General features: G+C 47.5%; 1 protein-coding gene across 1 annotated transcript; it reads right to left on the bottom strand.

Moving 5' to 3' along the window:
* Positions 1-202: 202 nt before the first annotated feature.
* Positions 203-3877, bottom strand: LOC119353653 (bromodomain adjacent to zinc finger domain protein 2B-like). Its single transcript, XM_037620302.1, has 2 exons — positions 1693-3877; positions 203-542 (listed from the first exon to the last, which is right to left on the bottom strand). The coding sequence occupies exon 1, from the start codon at positions 3875-3877 to the stop codon at positions 2405-2407; it is 1473 nt and encodes a 490-aa protein (XP_037476199.1). The 3' UTR covers positions 203-542; positions 1693-2404.
* Between the last annotated feature and the right edge of the window lie 16361 nt (positions 3878-20238).

Below are 20238 nucleotides of genomic sequence, written 5' to 3' on the forward strand. Positions count from 1 at the left end.
AGTAGTCACAAAAAAATAGGCGAGGTTCGCAGAGATCTTTATTCATTTAATAGTATTGACGTATGCATTCATAATTGATATTTGTGGAACCAGTAAAAAAATATTGATAAAGGAATTTAACTAGCTACATCAAGATAGTGTTTCACCTTACATATTAAAATTGGTACTTCTGTGCAAGTTTTCTATGGTAGGGGTCAGGGGAATTTTTCGGCGGTGTAAGTTTTGAAGGAAAATTCCATCGATAGAGAAAGTAACAAATTGCATGGTTTGCTAATCATGTACATTTTGATAATTTTCTTTGATCGTGTTTGTTGTTGATGTACAAACAAAAAAACACAGGTAGAGAGTTTATCTTTTTGTAATATTAGTCGATACGTGCGTTGCACGTGCAAGCTTACTAGTCCTAGAAACAGTAGACTGTCTGTTCACGCAAAAAAGAGAGGCAGAAACGATAAATGCGTTGGCAGCACCGTCATTGTCCAGGCGAACAAAGGTTGACCAATGCCACCAGTTCTTTTCCTTTCAGCATATGACGTTGTGCCCTGAAAATGACGGAGAATCAGAACAGGAACTGAATAACCTACATTATTAAGAGACTCAAGAACTAAAGATATGTGATGAAATATCTTGGTTCTAATCTTCATTTTTCACTTATTTTCTTCACATTTCATTGCGCCGCTGTGTTGATTATACATATAAGAAAAGGTCTGTCATTCAATAGCAGAAAAAATACCAACTAAAATGCCAGCAAGGAAATGTTCTAAGTTTTTTTTTTTGAGCATCAAATGTTCTAAGTAAGAAACCACTAAGCAATCGTGCCCCCTTTAGTCTTAACATACGGCAGCCTATCCAGGCACCGCTGATCATACATGTTCGATAGCCTAGGCAGCCAGGCCCAACCCACAACCTTAGTTGTCGTCGCATAGCAGCGAGTAGATTTTAACATGTTTATGCCACTTTCAGGCGTGACCAACATAAGTCTTTCTCTGCCCATACAAAGCCAGATATTCGCAGCTAAAATTTGTTTTCATTAGCAGTTTTGATCATGGTAACCTAAGAAACGACTAATACACAAATGTTCTAGAAGGCTACACAAATCAAAGGGAGTTTTTTATTTTGAATGAAATGAAAAGGGGGCAACCCCTCTTTTTCAAAAAGGATCATATAGAAGCGATTAATATGTTAAAAGCTGGCAACATATTAGTTACCAGATGATTTGTATGTGGTTATAATAAAACATAGTGATGCAGCTACTAGTTAATTAGTATTACCTCTGTAGTTGTCTTAGATTTGTCTAGATACGGATGTACCTAACACATCCAAGACAACTAATTTGGGACGGAGAGAGTACATAGTTGACACATTGCAGTGCATAGGCACATATATGTGAGAATAACGAATAATTAACCCCCACAAATATGATAACTACACCTCGCCCATATTACAGGTGTGAAATAATTAGAGAAGACATATGTCATAGGTTTCTGCTCTAAATAATTAACTAATTTTTATGTGTTCTTAGCTTCTTGCCCACACTTAGCAAAAGAGCTACTGCTAAAATCAATGATCAGCTCAACACACAGTCAGCATTGAAACACATTCTTAAATTCCTAAGTAAACTCTATGTTAAATTGTTAATGAACTTTAATTTGGAGTGCATGAAATAAAAATGTGCACATATTCGGATAGTACCTTGCCCTATTCTGGGTTTGATTGCTCCTAAGGGTGTGGCGGATCGTTGGCAGCCTCCACTTCAGGATGGTCATTGTCGGCACCCACCTCCGGTGGTATCACACCCTCGGCAAGGGCTTCCCCGCCCTCCACCTCGTCATCCGCAGCGATCATGTGAGCAGCAACTACATCTGCCACATTGATTTGCGTTGCGGTGGATGGATACTTAATCCATAGGGTCATCAAGGCATCCACTCTATGAGTTACAACATTGAGAAGATCAGTGAAAACAAATAGTCAACTTGGGGAGGTTGGTCAGCAACAGGTTCTGAATTCAAGACGCCATGCACTGGTTGAGGCAATTCTAGAGCAATTGTGTCGTCAATCTGGTGAGCTGGCACGTCATCTGTTGTAGCAGCCACAAATACACTGAGAGCATCACAGAGTGCTTCTGTAGAATTCTGAACATTCTCTGGCTGACGAGTAGTTTGCAAAAGGAGCTCTGGAATGACAGCCTCAACTGAACCAATTAAATCTCTGTCCATTTTCTCAAGCTTAAACATAGCCTTAAGCTTCTCCACGTCTACTGTGAGCCCTGAGATATGATGGACCAGTACACATAGTTGCTCAAGATTAAGTCTGTTTTGGACATGAACCAGCACACCCCTCTGCTCGATCAACTGACGCATCTTGAAAAGCATTTGCTCAGCCTCATGCATCTCAATAGCCTCAATTACATACTCATAACGGTGCGTGAACAATGCTTTTGGAGCACGTAGTCCATGTCAGAGACAGAGTACATGTTATAGGCTCCAAAATCCTCTTCCAGCACCTCGTCATACTGTGAATACTCCTCATTGTCTGAAGCGGGAAATATCCGCCTCCTCTTCCTCCTCTCCTCCTCCTCCTCCTCCTCCTCATCATCATCATCATCATCATCATCGTCGTCGTCGTCGTCATCGTCATCCTCCTCCAGCGGATCGTTGGCGGCCTCCACTTCAGGCTGATCATTGTTGGCACCCACCTCCAGCGGCATCACGTCCTCGGCAAGGTCTTCCCCGCCCTCCACCTCCAGCGGATCGTTGGCAGCCTCCACTTTAGGATGGTCATTGTCGGCACCCACCTCCGACGGTATCACACCCTCGGCAAGGTCTTCCCCGCCCTCCACCTCGTCATCCGCAGCGATCATGTGAGCAGCAACTACATCTGCCACATTGATTTGCGTTGCGGTGGATGGATACTTAATCCATAGGGTCATCAAGGCATCCACTCTATGAGTTACAGCATTGAGAAGATCAGTGAAAACAGAATAGTCAACTTGGGGAGGTTGGTCAGCAGCAGGTTCTGAATTCAAGACGCCATGCACTAGTTGAGGCAATTCTAGAGCAACTGTGTCGTCAATCTGGTGAGCTGGCACGTCATCTATTGTAGCAGCCACAAATACACTGAGAGCATCACAGAGTGCTTCTGTAGAATTCTGAACATTCTCTGGCTGACGAGTAGTTTGCAAAAGGAGCTCTGGAATGACAGCCTCAACTGAACCAATTAAATCTCTGTCCATTTTCTCTAGCTTAAACATAGCCTTAAGCTTCTCCACGTCTACTGTGAGCCCTGAGATATGATGGACCAGTACACACAGTTGCTCAAGATTAAGTCTGTTTTGGACATGAACCAGCACACCCGTCTGCTCGATCAACTGACGCATCTTGAAAAGCATTTTCTCAGCCTCATGCATTTCAATAGCCTCAATTACATACTCATAATGGTGCGCGAACAATGCTGGATTTTGGAGCACGTAGTCCATGTCAGAGACAGAGTACATGTTGTAGGCTCCAAAGTCTTGTTCAGGCACCTGGTCGTACTCTGAATACTCCTCATTGTCTGAAGCAGGAAGCATCACCTCCTCCTCCTCCTCCTCCTCCTCCTCCAGCTGGTCGCCGGCGGCCTCCACTTCGGGCGGGTGGTCGTTCGCGCCCTCCTCCGGCTGGTCGTCGACGGCCCACACCTCTGGCTGGTCGTCGGCGGCGATCACGAGACCCGGCGGCATCACGCCCTCGGCGACGTCATCCCCGCCCTCCACCTCACCCTCAAAATCCGCGGCGTCGGACCACACGCCGGGATCAATTACCTCCTCCTCCTGGATGATGTCTTCCTCTGAAGGTGGTATCTCTATATCGCCACGTGATGGCTCCCTCGGAGGCACCATGACCGGCAGATCAGAGAATTTCGAGCTCGGTCGCGTTAGGGTTTGAGGCGGATACGGCGAGGCTCGTATGCGCGTTGGGGTTTTCTCTCATTCAAAGACCAAAGACGACTCAGGTGGGGTAAGGATTTTTTATTTTTATTTTTTCATGGATGGAGTAAGGATTTTTTTAAACGGAAATGTTAACGCCCACACGTGTGGGCGTTGACCATCTCGACCACACGCATCTATCACCGTCCAGTATTATATGCACAAATCTTGACACAATCTGGCTGATTTTCTGTGCCATGTAGGACAAGGCGTGTGTGTGGTGTGTGACATAGTTCGCCCACACATCCGTTTTACCACACGGAGGGGCTAGTGTGTGGGTGTTTAGCAGTTCACCCACACACCAGTTTTCAGTCACGCACAAGGGCTGGTGTGTGGGCATTTTCCATCTCGCCCACACGCCCGTCTCCTCTCCCACACGTAAGCTGCTAGTTGCCATGTGTTTTTGCAGCGCACATGGCAACTGCCTCTAGTGTGCTTTATAAGCAGGTGGCAACTCTCTTTTTTTACGCAAGTTGCCATGTGTTTTTGCAGGGTACACGACAACTGCCTAATGTGCACGTAAGCAGATGGCAACTGTCTTTTATCGAGTTGCCATGTGTTTTTGCATGGTACATGGCAACTGCCCCAACGTGCACGTACATGAAAACTGCCCTAACGTGCACGTAAGCAGATGGCAACTCTTCCTTTTTACATGGCAACTGCCCTAGCATGCTTGTGAGCACATGGCAACTCTCTCAACTGCCTAGTGTTAGTACGTGGCAACTCCTAAAGTTATGAAATCATGGCAACTACATTAGATCAGACCATACATGGCAACTGCAGTTGAGCAACCATGGCAACTGCAGTTGTCCGACATGGCAACCGTAGTTCAGCGACATGGCAACTGCAGATAAACGAACATGGACGAGGGTCTGGACCATGGCAACTGCGGGCGCGCGGTGGGCGTCACGCGTCGCGTGCAGGACCAGAAGGGTACGAGGCCTGACATACGGGCGTGTGGGCGTTATCAACTTCGCCCACACGCACGCGTGTGAGAGGGTTCAGGAGGGAAAATATGTGTGTGGGCATTAGTTATTTTGCCCACACATAGGTGTGTGGGCTGGTTGCTGTCCATGCCACAGGAGGCGTGTGGCACAACTACCCGATACACCACACGTGTGACAGTTATCGGGACCCTTTTTAAAACATATCTTAGAGCATCTTCGACAGTTCTTTCTTAAAAACAAAAACAACTAAGAAATTGTTATCTGGCTGATGTCAAATATTAAGACTGTTCCAGCGAATGCCTTCATCACCATCAGATCTAAGAGCTAAGGCATCAATTTGGGCGCACGTCTACTGGCCACGTCCATCACCCGCAGGCGTTCGCTCCAGGATGGAACGGGTGAATGAACCCGGCTGTGCTTATCTCATCCACCCTCTTGCCCTGCACTCTCTAGTCATGAAATCACTGTTTTGATCTTTTTCTAAACTTAAGCACGATTTGACCCTGCTTTGCAAAAATTTAATGACCATTTTCCTACCATCGTTGTACTTGGCGATACGGTATAAATGTCAATCACCACGGTCCTCGACAGTAGGGTAGTGGTCAATGTAGACTGCGCCGTCAGCCCACGCTGACGTGGATAAGTTGCTCCCGCCACGGTTTGCGGTGGTAGGTAGTTATACCCGACCGCCAGAGACCATTGTGGTAGGGTACTGAACAAGTAACTCGACGGGTGGGGCTGTGGGTGGGGCCACCCACCACAAAGCATGTTTCTTCCTCCTCCCGTCGACTTACAGAGGTTGAACGCCTTTCTCTTCTCCTCCCAAATCCCCCCTTTTGATCTTCTTCCTCTCTCTCGGCCATTTTGGTGGATCTTGGGGGAAACCAAAGAGGAAGGTAAGCTCCTCCAATCCCACCAATTAGTTTTTGAATACCCTTTTCATTTTGATCCTTTTTTTAGCACTAGGTGCAACCTAGGCCTTCAACTAATTTGAATTTCGGTGATGTTTTAAGTTGTTTAGTATGATATGATGGAGTAGTAGAGTTTTGTGGATGAATGCATGGAAAGATTGTATGGATATGTGGTACTATTTTTTTCAATCTTTATAGATGAAAAAATTGTATGAGATATGTTGTATTTGTTTTTCAATGTGTACTCAAATAGAATGTAGATTGATAGTGGATGGTGAATGCATATGTATTGCTATTTGGAAAAAGATATGTACAGATATATGGAAAATTTGATGAAATTATGAATATATGCAAGTGTTATGATGATTTTTTTCTATTCCCTTGTTTGTAATTGTGACGGTGAATGCATTTGATGAAACCTTTTCTATTCCCTATGGATCTACTGTATGTTATGAATGAACAAATTGTATGGATATGTAGTATTTGGTTATTTTCTCAATATTTATGGATTGATGCGTATTGCAATTAGTTGATGAATTCATATGCATTGATAGTTGTAGTAGATATTTTGAAATTTGATGAATTCAGTTGGAGTATACTATATGGTCAAGTTGGAGTATATATATCGGACAAATGTTTCCTACCACCTGTGGTAGTTACCACCACTTGCGTATTGTATGTTGTGTATAGTATATGTCAAAACCGAGAGTATGTATGTGTGATATGTAGTATATAACAATATTTAGATAATATCTATACTAGTTTTTAGATAGTATGTACCATATTTTAAGCATACTCCTTTTTACGTACAAATATGTACATATTTAACGAATATAACAAAAATTATGGGCTCATATGCAAAATTTTCATGTAACTTACTTTGAAATATTTTAGATATAGTATATGAGCATATTCAAAATGATAAAGTAGTATTTATAGTACTACAAGATAGTATATGAGACGTGAGGTAACTACCCTCGGGTGGTAGGATATATATATAGGTAAATTATTTGGGGCACCTAGGTGCCAGTTATGGCAAGTCCTATTCATTAATGCATGGTGTACAATTGATAAAATAATGATTTTCCATGTTTTGTTTGCATGTACTAGTATCCTAAATAGTCAATGATTCCTTTCCATAACAAAAAAAAAATAGTTTGAACACTTATAATTGAGTACGTATAGATGTACATGTACCCGGGATGCCCACGTGTATATGTTATTAGAACGTGATACCAATTAGTGGGTATTATACCTAATGCAACTTTGTATGCGTTGATGTTACACCCCATGAAAATATACACATAGATATCATACATTTTAATTAGTACTAGCTAAATACCCGTGCGTTGCTACGGGAGCCAATATGTCACAACCAAGATTATAATGAAAAAACATGATACGCTGAGATCACCAAAACATCTACTCAATCTTAATTAGAAACATTATATTTTGAGCAACATTAAGATAAATAAGCATCAATTTCACATATCAGTGTCAAAGCAAGCATGAATCAAGGATAGTAAACACAAAGTTCAAACTAAAGGAAGCAAGTTCACATCATGATAGCCAAGTTTACCACAACTCTCTATTTTAAATTATTTCCCTACGATGTGTGGCTACAATACCCCCATAGACTTGCAGGAATCATAAATCATAGGGGATTCCTGTCACCGTACGTCATTGATTCCAGTCATATGTCAAATAGGAGATTCCTCCATAATGTGCGTTCATTCCATGCATGAGTCAAATATATATACTCCCTCCGTCCCACAATATAAGATGTTTTTGCAAGCTGTTTTAGCTTGTAAAAATGTCTTATATTATGGGACGGAGGGAGTAAATCTCTAAATTCCGTATTAAAATGTTTTCTCACAACGACAAACAGATTGTAGCAGTTCAAATTAAAATGGCAACTTTTTGTCCTCTTTAACCAATCCATTCTCCCATATAAACATGAAGGAAGTAATAATGCATTATGATCACACTGCTTCTTGTCCATTTAGAAAGAAAGTCAATACTTCCTCCACAACAAACTCAAGATAGTAGGATGAAGAAAACAATACTGGATTCCTAAACCACAGTGTGTCAAATTCTCAGAGAAATTACTTGGCATTTAGATGTTTATTTTCTCAATCCATACTTCAAACCTTACATATGCTAGCAACCAAGATTTCTTAAAATTAGAACCTCCCCATGGTCCGGCTCCTGCAGAGTACCGGCTCACCTCGTCGTTCTCGTGTTCTTTGTCTACTGAGGTGGCATCAGCTCTATGATGCCCTCCTCCAAGCTCCCTTTCTCATCACAGTCAGCCTAAGATTTCTTTTGAAAAGAACCTTGTTGTTTATAGATGACAACAACAGCAACAATATTTAGACACACATGACCAACACTGAAGAACTTCGTAAGAGCTACTTGTTTTATGTGTGTATATAAGCTCCCACATTTTGCTACAAGTTAGAAAAAAAGATACTCCGTCCAATTCATAATAATTGTTGTACTAAAGCAGCGTCAATTATTATGGACCGGAGGGAGTGGTTAGTTTCTTTTTTCAGTTTGCAAGACATAAGATTATATAAAAACCGTTATTATCGCTACTTTGTTTTTCTCTCCGAGCAAGAATACATAGATGGAAGAAAATATATCTGTGTATTATAATTGAATTTATTTTCTGTCCCAAAAAGAATATGCATAAATGTGAAAAGAATATAGCTTACAGTAATATGTGTGATCCTTGTTCCATCTACATAGTTAAGAGGAGAAACAATGAATACACCTATAAATTTGATCGCACAATAATTCTGCAGTGCAAGATAATCAAAGAGGATAATATACAGTGAGACTGACAATCATAGTATTGAAAAGAATTACCTATAAATACACAGTGAGACTGACAATCATAGTATTTGATTGAGCCATGAAACATCAACCTTTTTATTTGATTCTACATCAAATAAGAAATATTTAAACTCATGTGCTGCACAATAGGCAAAAGACTTCCCAGAAATCCAAACAGAGTGGAAGAAAAATAGACCAATTCTTCGTTCCCAATAAAGAACTGTAGTCTGTAGGTAATTAAGCTATAAGTTAATTGCTTCAGGATTCAATAAGCGACATGTGGTGAAAATTACCTGTGTTGTACCTTGTGGAGATGTATAGAATACTACGAACACGGAATCAAACGATGGACGGCCAATTGTCATCAGCGTGATGTGGCTTTGTGCTTTTGAAGACGGGCCACAACTCTGAAGATTGGAGAAAAGGAATCAGAAGGGGTGTGGCCTCCATGCAGTTCCGGTGACGGCGTGCTTGCAGTTGCAAGCTATAGACTGAAGGTACCTTAGAGTTTACCATGGCCGTGACGAACGTCACTCGGCTGACTCCGATCTGCCCCTCCGACCCCGCCGCAGCAATTGACGGCTTGCTCCTCCCTCCAAGAACCCCATGTACCAGCTCCCCGCCTCAACATGCGTTTGCTACCCTATCCTCAGCTACGACAGAGGACAGAGTTGGCTGCTCGTGGCCACCACCGATTTTGGGGTTCGGGGACGAACAGATCCGGCAGGATTGCTCAGCGTTGGGGGCGGGGAGCATGCATCCAGTACGACATCATAAGGGAGAGGAGCGCGACTCCAGTATGGCGATGTCTGCTGGGAAGCACGACCAGATCGATGAAAGGCTCCGCGCATGGTAGGGATGATGGTCGTCTAGCCAAGCTACTGTATGCAAGTCTCGCGGATCACCAGTCTTGGTTCCCACCGATGGCTCCGATGAGAGGTCAAGTGGAGCTGGGCCATGGGCCTTGGTGAGGGCGCCGTTGTGGGGTTGCCGAGTTCCCTGACCGCCGTGGAAGCTGTCCCCAAGAAAGGGGCGGTAGGTGCTCGTCGCCTTTGCCAAGTCGAGCGATGAAGGAGAGAAGGCCGCTGTCAGCGCCCCTAATCCAGCTGACCCTGCACCAGCCGCTGACAAGAAGGACCCAGGCGGCAGCGACCCGATCGCTGCCTCTCGACCCATCAGGACCAGGAAGCCCAACCCAACCAACACTGGACCACAGTGGGCCCGCTAAGCCCAACTGCCCGACTGGCTACTTAAGGCGTGTCCCACGGAGACCTGTGCATCCAGTGGATCACGGCGGCGGAAATTGTTCTTCCTTCCCCCGATCCCCTTCCTCCAAATTCTTGTACCAGTGATTGTAATCTCATACCTGACATTCGAATTCGTGAGTGTCGGTGTCAAAACCGGCGGATCTCGGGTAGAGGGTCCCGAACTGTGCGTCTAGGCGGATGGTAACATGAGACAAGGGACACGATGTTTTTACCCAGGTTCGGGCCCCCCTACCCGAGATCCGCTGGTTTTGACACCGACATTGGTGCTTTCATTGAGAGTTCCTTTGTGCCGTCGCCATCAGGAAGGATGCCTCATCCCATCTTTAAAGACGGCACCATTGCTAAGGGAGCTTTGGCTGTCGGCCAAACTCTCTGGCTAGGCGGTTTTCTTATGACCGCCTGTTCGGCTGCTGTGCCGACGATGACCTCTCGGGTCATCAAAAGCAATCTTCATGTCAGCTCAGAACTCGCCGAGCAGTTAGACCCAATGGAGTTCTCTTCCATAAACGAGCTCTTGGATCGCATCGCCGCCCTGGGAGTCGCTATGGATTATGACTAGATTGGGCCTAAACCCGATCTGAGAGAGATTAACTCTCCCCAGGTCACCCATCACGTTGCCGTGGTAGAGGGACAGTGCGACGACCCTTCATCTATCTTAAGGACTAGCTACGTCCGGATTCCCAATCCCTCCAAACCGGATACCCACGGAGGGGAGGACATCACTTAAGACCAGAACTTAGAGTCAGGCGATGGGCTAGATTCATTGGACAACATCCAAGAATCCAAACTTCCGAGTTCGGAAACTCCTTGGCCTCTGAGTCTCAGATTGGGTGAGGTTTCGGATTTAATTCCACCCACCCACCCGAACATACACGATCTATCCCAAATTAGGAAAAAGCCCGAAGAAACAGTACATCATTACTGGGCCAGATTCCTCCTGGTTATGAACAGGATCAAGGACTGCCACGGGGAAGACGCAATCTCATTCTTCTGCAATAATTGCACGGACAAGGGAATCCTCAACGCCATAAGTCGCTGTGATATTACACGCTTCGCTGACTTGGCGTCCATAGTACGAAAGTACTGTGCGATGGAAAGCGCCTGAAAAACCGAAATAAAATTTTGGGACAATCCGGACCTGAATACAAACCCAGTCTAAAATTAAAGGGTGCATCATCGCCAGACACCCAGGTTAAACACCAAAAAACAAAAAGCCTCTACAGGGCATGGAACCGTACTGGAAGGATGGCTTAATGGACCCTGTAAAATTCAAAGTACAGAGGGCGCCACACTAACTCACGGCCTTAGAGCATGTTGGATACTCCGGCAGGTGGCCAAAATTGGCGAAGATCTTCTAATTCCGGAGGCCACAGAAAGCCACCCCAGGATACCGGTACGGTATTAACAGTCTTCGAGACTTTCGCATCAAATAATATGCGAAAAAGAACACTCGCAGCCTTGCCGAAATCTACCAAGTAGCAACAATAAACCCATGGAGTGACACGGCTATTACTTTTAATGCCAATGATGAACCTAAATTCCGAACAGCCCGAGCACCAGCCGCATTGGTCCTCAGTCCAATAGTGGACGGCTTTCGCCTTACCAAGGTACTCATGGATGGAGGCAGCGGATTGAACCTCATTTATGAGGAAACCCTTCAAAAAATGGAAATAGACTGGAACCGCATTGAGCGAAGCAACACAACCTTTAGAGGAATAATCCCCAGTCGGGAAGCACGTTGTACAGGAAAAATCACACTAGATGTGGTGTTCGGCACGCCGGATAATTACAGGTCCGAAGAGGTCACGTTCCAAGTGGCCCCGTTCAGTAGCGGATACCACGCTCTGCTAGGCCGGGAAGCATTTACAATCTTCCAAGCAATACCCCATTACGGGTACACGAAGCTCAAGATGCCCGGGCCGAACGGAATCATCACTCTCGCTAGTGATCCGGACATAGCACTCCGCACCGAAAATAAGACAGCCGCACTGGCCCTTGAGGCACTATCCGAAGCCCTAGCGGCTGAGGAGCTGACTGCGCTGCGCTCCACGGTGAACAGGGACGATGTGATACTCGACAAAAGATCCAAGTCCACCTCCTTTAAACCAGCGGACGAAATATTCAAATTCCAGGTCCATCCAATGGACCCCAATAAAACAGCTTCCATCGGGGCACAATTAAACCCTGATGTAGACGCCGCACTGCGAGAGTTCCTACGTGAGAACTGGGACATTTTTTCCTGGCACCCTTCAGACATGCCAGAAATCCCATGCAGGCTGGCCAAACATAGCTTAAATATCCTAAAAGGATTCAAACCTGTCAAACAGGCTCTTCGGCGTTTTTCCGAACCTAAGAGACAGGCCATGGGAGAGGAGCTAGCCAAGCTATTGGAGGCCGGATTCATCAGAGATATAAAACATCCGGACTGGCTAGCAAGCCTGGTGATGGTACCAAAGAAGGACAAATCCTGGCGCCTATGCATTGATTTTAAAGACCTTAAAAAGGCTTGCCCAAAGGATCCCTTCACCCTCCCCCGCATCGATCAAATTATCGACGCTACCGCAGGACACGATTCGTTGTGTTTCCTCGACGCATATTTTGGCTACCATCAAATCAAGATGGCAGAGTCAGACCAAGCCGCAACGGCATTCATCACACCATACGGCCCATTCTGCTTTAACACAATGCTCTTCGGGCTCAAAAACGCCGACGCAACATATCAGCGCATGATTCAGACATGTCTGGCAAACCAGATCGGCAAAACAGTGCAGGCATACGTAGATGACGTGGTCGTTAAAACAAGACATGTCAAATCTCTAGTAGACGACTTGAGGCTCACATTTGATAACCTCCGAACATACGACATCAAGCTCAACCCGGAAAAATGTGTTTTCGGCGTTCCAGCCGGAAAGCTCTTGGGCTTCATTGTATCCGGTAGAGGAATTGAAGCAAATCCGGCCAAGATCCGAGCTCTGTCACAATTGGATATACCAAAGGACCTCAAACAAATACAAAAATTAACCGGATGCGTGGCGGCTCTAAGCCGCTTTATCTCCCGCTTGGGAGAAAAGGCACTACCCCTTTACCGCCTCCTTCGGTGCACCGAACACTTCGAGTGGAAGGATGCAGCCACGGCCGGACTCGACGAAATAAAATCCATATTGGCAACAAACCCAGTCCTGGCCGCGCTAAACATTGGCGAACCAATGCTATTATACATTGCAGCAACCCATCAGGTTGTGAGCGCAGTTCTCGTTGTCGAACGAGAAACGGACGGACACAAATTCCCCCTTCAAAAGCCGGTCTATTATGTGTCCACTGTCCTCACTCCGTGCAAATCACGGTACCCGCATTATCAAAAGATTGCGTACGCGGTATTCATGGCATCCCGGAAGCTGCGACACTACTTTCAAGAGTGTTCAATCACAGTAGCCTCGAAAGTACCACTCAATGATATTATAAACAACCGCGACGGGCCGGATTGCATCCATTGAGCTCCTCCCGTTCGACATAACTTATAAGCCACGACGAGCTATCAAGTCGCAAGTTTTGGCCGACTTCGTCGCAGAATGGACGGAGGCCGAACTCCCTAAAGAGTACGACACATATTCAAACTGGATCATGCACTTCGATGGCTCCAAAATGTTGGCCGGACTAGGGGCTGGCGTCGTTTTAACATCCCCCACAGGAGACACAATTCAATACGTACTCCAGATTATGTACACAGACTCCAATAATGCAGCCGAATATGAGGCCCTTTTACATGGTCTCCGGATGGCAGTATCCATGGGCATTCAACGCCTAGAGGTGCGCGGGGATTCGAACCTCGCGATATCCCAAATAAATGGAGACTTCGATGCCAAGGATCCAAAAATGGCAGCTTACCGCAATGCCGTCTTAAAAATGTCAGCTCGGTTCGAAGGGCTCGAATTTCACCATATAGCCCGGGAAAATAATCAGGCGGCAGATGTCTTGGCATGCATCAGCGCAAAACGCGATGCAGTCCCCCCCCCCCAACATCTTCTTGGAAAGGCTATTCAAGCCATCCGTAGTATGGGAAGGGGAACCCGGCAATAACATCCCAGACTCAACCGCACTACCCAACACCAAACAATCTGACATAATTGGAGGCTCTGCCAATGAAATCACACCTTCAGCCCACGTAATAATGGTCGTCATCGCCCCGTGGACAGTACCATTCCTAGCCTACCTTACTAGGCAGGAACTCCCAGAGGACCAAAATGAGGCACGTTGCATAGTGCGGCAATCTAAAGCCTATAAAGTCCATGAGGGAGAGCTTTATAAGAAAAGCACTACCGGAGTCCTTCAAAGGTGCATCTCCGAAGAGGAAGGGCGGAACCTTCTGGCTGAAATTCATGCCGGACTCGGTGGTCATCACGCTGCAGCTCGGTCCCTTGTAAGCAAGGCTTTCCGTACAGGCTTTTATTGGCCGACAGCCCGGGCAAACGCTCAGGACTTAGTCCAACGATGCGTCGGTTGCTAGCTTTTTGCAAACCAAAGCCATATGCCACCCACTGCCCTCCAAACTATCCCCATCACTTGGCCCTTTGCGGTCTGGGGGCTTGACATGGTTGGACCCCTTAAAGGCGGAACCCACAAGAAAAAATACTTACTGGTCATGGTGGATAAGTTCACCAAATGGATAGAAGCCAAGCCTGTTAAGACGGCCAAATCCGGACCGATGATAGACTTTATATCCGGGGTTGTACACCGTTACGGCGTCCCCCACAGCATCATCACTGATAACGGCACGAACTTTACGGCCGATGAGGTAAAACTCTGGTGCAAAAACATGGGCATCAAGCTCGATTATGCTTCCGTCTATCACCCACAAACTAACGGCCAGGTCGAACATGCAAATGGTCTTATCATGAGCGGCATCAAACCCAGATTAGTGCGGTCCCTTAAGGAATCTAATACGCACTGGGTAGAGGAGCTAGACTCCGTACTCTGGGGGCTGCGGACCACGCCGAATCGCACCACCGAATACACACCATTCTTCATGGTGTATGGCGCAGAGGCAGTTTTGCCCTGCGACATAATTCATGACTCACCTCGAGTGCGCATGTATGAAGAAAGAGAAGCCGAGCTCGATCGGCAGGACAGTTTGGACGCCTTGGAGGAGGAGCGTGACATGGCAAAAGCCCGTTCCGCATTCTATCAACAACAGACTCGAAGATATCAAAGCAGAGAAGTACGGGCCAAAAATTACAATGTTGGCGAATTAGTTCTACGCCTGCCGGACAAGAAAAAGGACAAACTCAAGCCCAAGTGGGAAGGTCCCTTCATAATTGACCAAGTCCTGACTGGTGGAGCGTACCGCCTGCGAGATGCATTGGATAACCGACTCGAGCCGAACCCATGGAACGCAGCCCGTCTCCGAAGATTCTATGCCTAGCGCCGGACTCTATGTTCGTCTCTTTCCTCTGTCCATTTTTTATACTTTCTGTCTTACATTTCTCTCCTTCTCCCCTTCCTTTCTCTTATAGCCTTTAAAGGCTCATCAAGTGACGCGCTATCCGCGCTCATTAAACCTGGGGGCTTCTTTAAACAGAAGCTTATTTATACGGGCTTCATGCCCAACACATGTGTCACACTTCCGCATGTACCCTTTATTCACCATTATATGCATCGATATGACTTAAGTTTTGGCCAAGCTGGGTTGCCTGGCTCCTGTGCTTACCCCTACATTCCCGATTGTTTGGCTAGGTGGTAAAGGGAGCACCTCTGCGATAGTTACTGCCAGATCAGCTGGATGTGTACCTCAGACTGGGTGAAGCCGAAAGCTAGTGTTCTTAAGGGAATATTCAGTCGGTGAACTAAAGATGACTTTTCACTTATTTATTTATGCGCCCCCAGATGTTTTTCCTGCGTCTCTTTTCGCAGAATGGACATGCACTTTAGGGCATGCCTCCCAGGGAAAGGAACCCCTAACGGAACTATTCTCCTTGGAAGATGTTTCTTACTAACCATGTAATATAACATAACTAGTTGGGCACTTGTTTGTTCAAGCACTAATGACCCCTACGCCTGGTCTCCATGCATACCCCGGTTCTTATATAACCGCAAGGGTATTCGGACACACTCCGGACCGTCAGGTCCCGAGGTTGAAGTGAAAAGGTTGGCCATGACAAACGATCTACAATCTGGCTAGAAGGCATTACACATGTCAATTAAAATTACATAGTCAATCTGAATGATTGTATTCCTCTTCAATACCATCTAATAGGCTGTCTAGTTTACAGTCCTGCTGGGAATACTTTGCGGCCAATTCTACTTGGTCGTATACTAAGCTCATAGGGATCTCCTTCCCATCGGGCCCCACAGGTCCGACCTCGGCCATGTGGTTTAGGTCAGCCTTCGTGTACCACGTCTTCACCATGGCCCAGGCCTCCCTGACGCCTTGATGGCAGGCCGATATCTTCCACAATCGGAAGCGCCGCCGCGCTCCCTTCAGCTTCTCTGCAAGCTCTCCAAGGCCCTCAGGCATGGATACGGATGGCCACAAGGCCTGGGCGACGCCTTGCATCACCTGCCGAACTCACTCGTGCAGTTGTGAGAGCTCGGGAAGAAGGTCACCCATAGAACCGGGCATCTCCTCTACAGGACGACCTGTTAGCATACCTACAGACATTACTCTGTTAGTCGACTTCCTCGCCGAACTTTTTTTTTCAAAGTTCGTTTAAGCACTTACTAAAAATGCCGCGTCGAAGCCGTTGATTCTCCTTCACGGAGTCCGACAGCTGGGAACGAACATCCTTTAGTTCCTCGCCCAGCTGGGTGTTGGCATCTTGGAGATTATTCTTCTCCTGCCTCACCCTCGTAAGCACGCTCTCGCCGGCTTTCAACCGGCGTAATAGTTGTTGCTTATCCGGATCTACTCCGGCTCCATCTGCAATATTATTGTCAGATTTGCACACACGCCGCATTTCACAAACTACTTATCTTTTTGAAGCATATATTACCAGCGGGGGTCTCCTTGGGCTCCCCTGTCGCGGCTAGTGCGGCCTCAAGCTGGGCTTTGCACTCTTCTAGCTCCTGGGACAGTTGGGTATTCTTTTCCGCAAGAACCTGCATTATAAATGATCCTTAAATCAGTTCTTCTAACTGTTTCAAGTCTCGGGGGCTACTGATATATATAACCATTAAATTTTCTCACCCGTATGTCTTTTACATATTGCTCCGTGGCTCTGGCTAGACCATCTTGAGCGGCACGGAGGTACGCATCTCCTGAATTGAAGGCACCCAATGCCTCTTTGGAGAAACAAGTGTCGCGAAGAACTGTCCGGCGACGCTTGTGGTTCATGGCACTCTCCACCTCGGAATTGGTGGCAGACAGCCTGTCCGCATCCTCTATCGGAGGAGCGTCCAGTGCGCGCCTCGTGTTCACCTCCGCCTCCGGACCAGGCTTTGGAGCCTGGCTGGTGGAGGCGCGTTTGGCAGCCTCTCCGGATATAGTCCGGTGAGGTCTTTTTGTCCTGAAAATAGCACGAGTGTTAATATGCCTTGAAGGAATAACACCTGGGAATAAGAGGGTGCGCTATACCTTTGCGTCGGCGCCTCAGTCCAGACTGCACTTCTTTTCAGCCCACGGGGCCCTGCAGCTCCTCGTTGGCTAGTCGCCGCAGGCTCGGCCTCCCGCCTCAAGAACCTCCCCTGCAAAACACGGTTGTTATCAGGAAACTGAAAACACGTGAGGATGGATACCTTTTCAAGGTGCTGGGACTTCGGCCTCAGTTACCTGTGAGGCGGGGAGTAGCCCGGGGTAATCGGCCGTAATGGCCACCAAGGCGTTGTCCTTGCTCAATTGATGGAACACCCCATCAATCAGCTCCATAGATAAGTCTGGATCCTCTTGGGAGGCCGGATCGAGGGACCGTCCCGGATCCTCGGGTTGTGGAGGAGGGCTGTTTATCTCTTTAACAGCCTGGCGCAGTTCCTGCATTGAAATCGTTAGACTATATAAACGATGGGAATATAAAACGGATGGGCAAGTAAAAGTGTCCACTTACCCAACTCGGAGGATTGTACATAGTAAATCCACCCTGTGGGTTGACGCAGAGAAATTCCTCCTCTTCTCCCTTGTACAAAGCGGACAAGATCTTTATTAGAGCGGCAGCCGAGTCCAGCCCCTTACGACCGTGACGGGTGGCGTCGTCCTCTCCATTGAAGTCCCACATGGGGTGGCCTCTATACTGCAGCGGCTGCACCCCCCGCATGATGCATGCGGCCATGACTCCGATCATGGTCAGTCCTGAATGAGCTAACAATCTTATCTGGCCCATCAAGTAAAGGACGTCCTTGTCACTTTCCCTCTGAGGGCTCCGTGGATGCCAGCTTAGGCACTTCTTCAGGGGAGCATTGTCGAACTTAGGAAGGCCGATCCGAACAGGATCTGGCAACGGGACGTCCTCTATATAAAACCATTCTGAAGGCCAATCCTTGGATGCCTTCTTTGGGGTTCCGGATAGATATCCGGTCCCGGCGATGCGCCACACTTCGGCTCCGCCCACTTGATATATTGACCCCTCTTGAGAACGGGGCACCAGGCAGAATAGCCTCTTCCACAGCGCGAAATGAGCCTGAACACCCAAATACAGCTCGCAAAGGGCTACGAAGCCCGCGATATGCAATATGGAGGCAGGCGTGAGGTTGTGCAGCTGGAGGCCATAGAACTCCAGGAGCCCCCGGAGAAACGGATGAATTGGAAATCCGAGCCCTCTTATTAAATAAGGGACAAGGCATACCCGCTCTCCTTTGGAGGGATTGGGGGCGCTCTCCGCTTGCTCTCCGCCATTATAGGTGGCAAGTCCGGCTCGAACCGGGACCATATGGGCCGGGGGGAGAAATCCCTTGGTCTGAAGCGACACTAGATCGCTGTGCGGGATGGAGCATCTCTCCCAATCTCCAGGCTGAGGGCTGGAAGGGCGAGAGGAGGAGCTGTGATGGCTGGCCATGGTGGAATGGACCTTTGTCGAATGCGCTCTGATGAATACTCGCGGAGGGGAGAAGGTGTGGTTTGGATCTAAATCCTCGTCCCTTTAAATAGGCGGCTCATTTACGCGGCTAGGGGTGTGAATGTAAAAACACCCAGACTTTTCGTATTCGTTTGACATGTGGAAGACGGCCATTATTGGGCGTAGAAGCCAAGGAGCGCTACATTTACAAGAAACCAGACATTATTCAACAGGTACACGGAATTTGGAGGAGAATCCGCCTTGCAATGTCGAAGACAATTTGCGCGCCGGACTCGTCGTCATTGAAGCCTGGTTCGGGGGCTACTGAGGGAGTCCTGGATTAGGGGTGTCCGGATAGCCGGACTATAACCTTTGGCCGGACTCCTGGACTATGAAGATACAAGATTGAAGACTTCGTCCCGTGTTCGGAAGGGACTTTCCTTGGCGTGGAAGGCAAGCTTGGCGATACGGATATGTAGATCTCCTACCATTATAACCGACTCTGTGTAACCCTAGCCCTCTCTGGTGTCTATATAAACCGGAGGGTTTTAGTCCGTAGGACGAACAACAGTCATACCATAGGCTAGCTTCTAGGGTTTAGCCTCCTTGATCTCGTGGTAGATCTACTCTTGTACTACCCATATCATCAATATTAATCAAGCAGGAGTAGGGTTTTACCTCCATCGAGAGGGCCTGAACCTGGGTAAAAACATCGCGTCCCTTGTCTCTTGTTACCATCCGCCTAGACGCACAGTTTGGGACCCCCTACCCGAGATCCGCCGGTTTTGATACGCTACTTAGATCCTAACATCTGGTATCAGAGACCAATCCCACTCCCTTCCACCGCGTCGATCTGGCCCAGTTCATGGAGACACGAGCTGTGCGTTAGGTGCGATCTCGCCTCATGGCCATGGATCCGTCCATCCAGTCCTTCCTGGAGTGTCTGGAGACCACGCTCAAGGAGCACACCGCTACGATCCAGGCCTCCAACACCAAGGTCGATGATCTCGTGGCGTGGCGCCCCGATCTCGAGCGGCGCGTCGCCGATCTGACCGATTCGGTGGCGGCCCTGCAACACACGCCTCCACCGCCGCCACCATCACGCTCAGAGGGCGTACAGCACCAGGCGTCGGGGGCGAGTCAACCACAGCTTGTGATGACCGGTACCCACATCGGGGCCGTGTTTGGCGCGGCCGTAACTGCACAAGGGCCCGATGGCCACGGCGTCTTCAACAGCACACGGGGGCTGCCCGCGGCGTCCTTCCTGACGCCGGCACCGCTCCCGGCAAACGGTCAGTTCGACGCCCCCCCCCTTCACCCCCTGCCCTTTCT

This window comes from Triticum dicoccoides, chromosome 1A (genome assembly GCF_002162155.2).
Source record: "Triticum dicoccoides isolate Atlit2015 ecotype Zavitan chromosome 1A, WEW_v2.0, whole genome shotgun sequence".
Taxonomy (NCBI): domain Eukaryota; kingdom Viridiplantae; phylum Streptophyta; class Magnoliopsida; order Poales; family Poaceae; genus Triticum; species Triticum dicoccoides.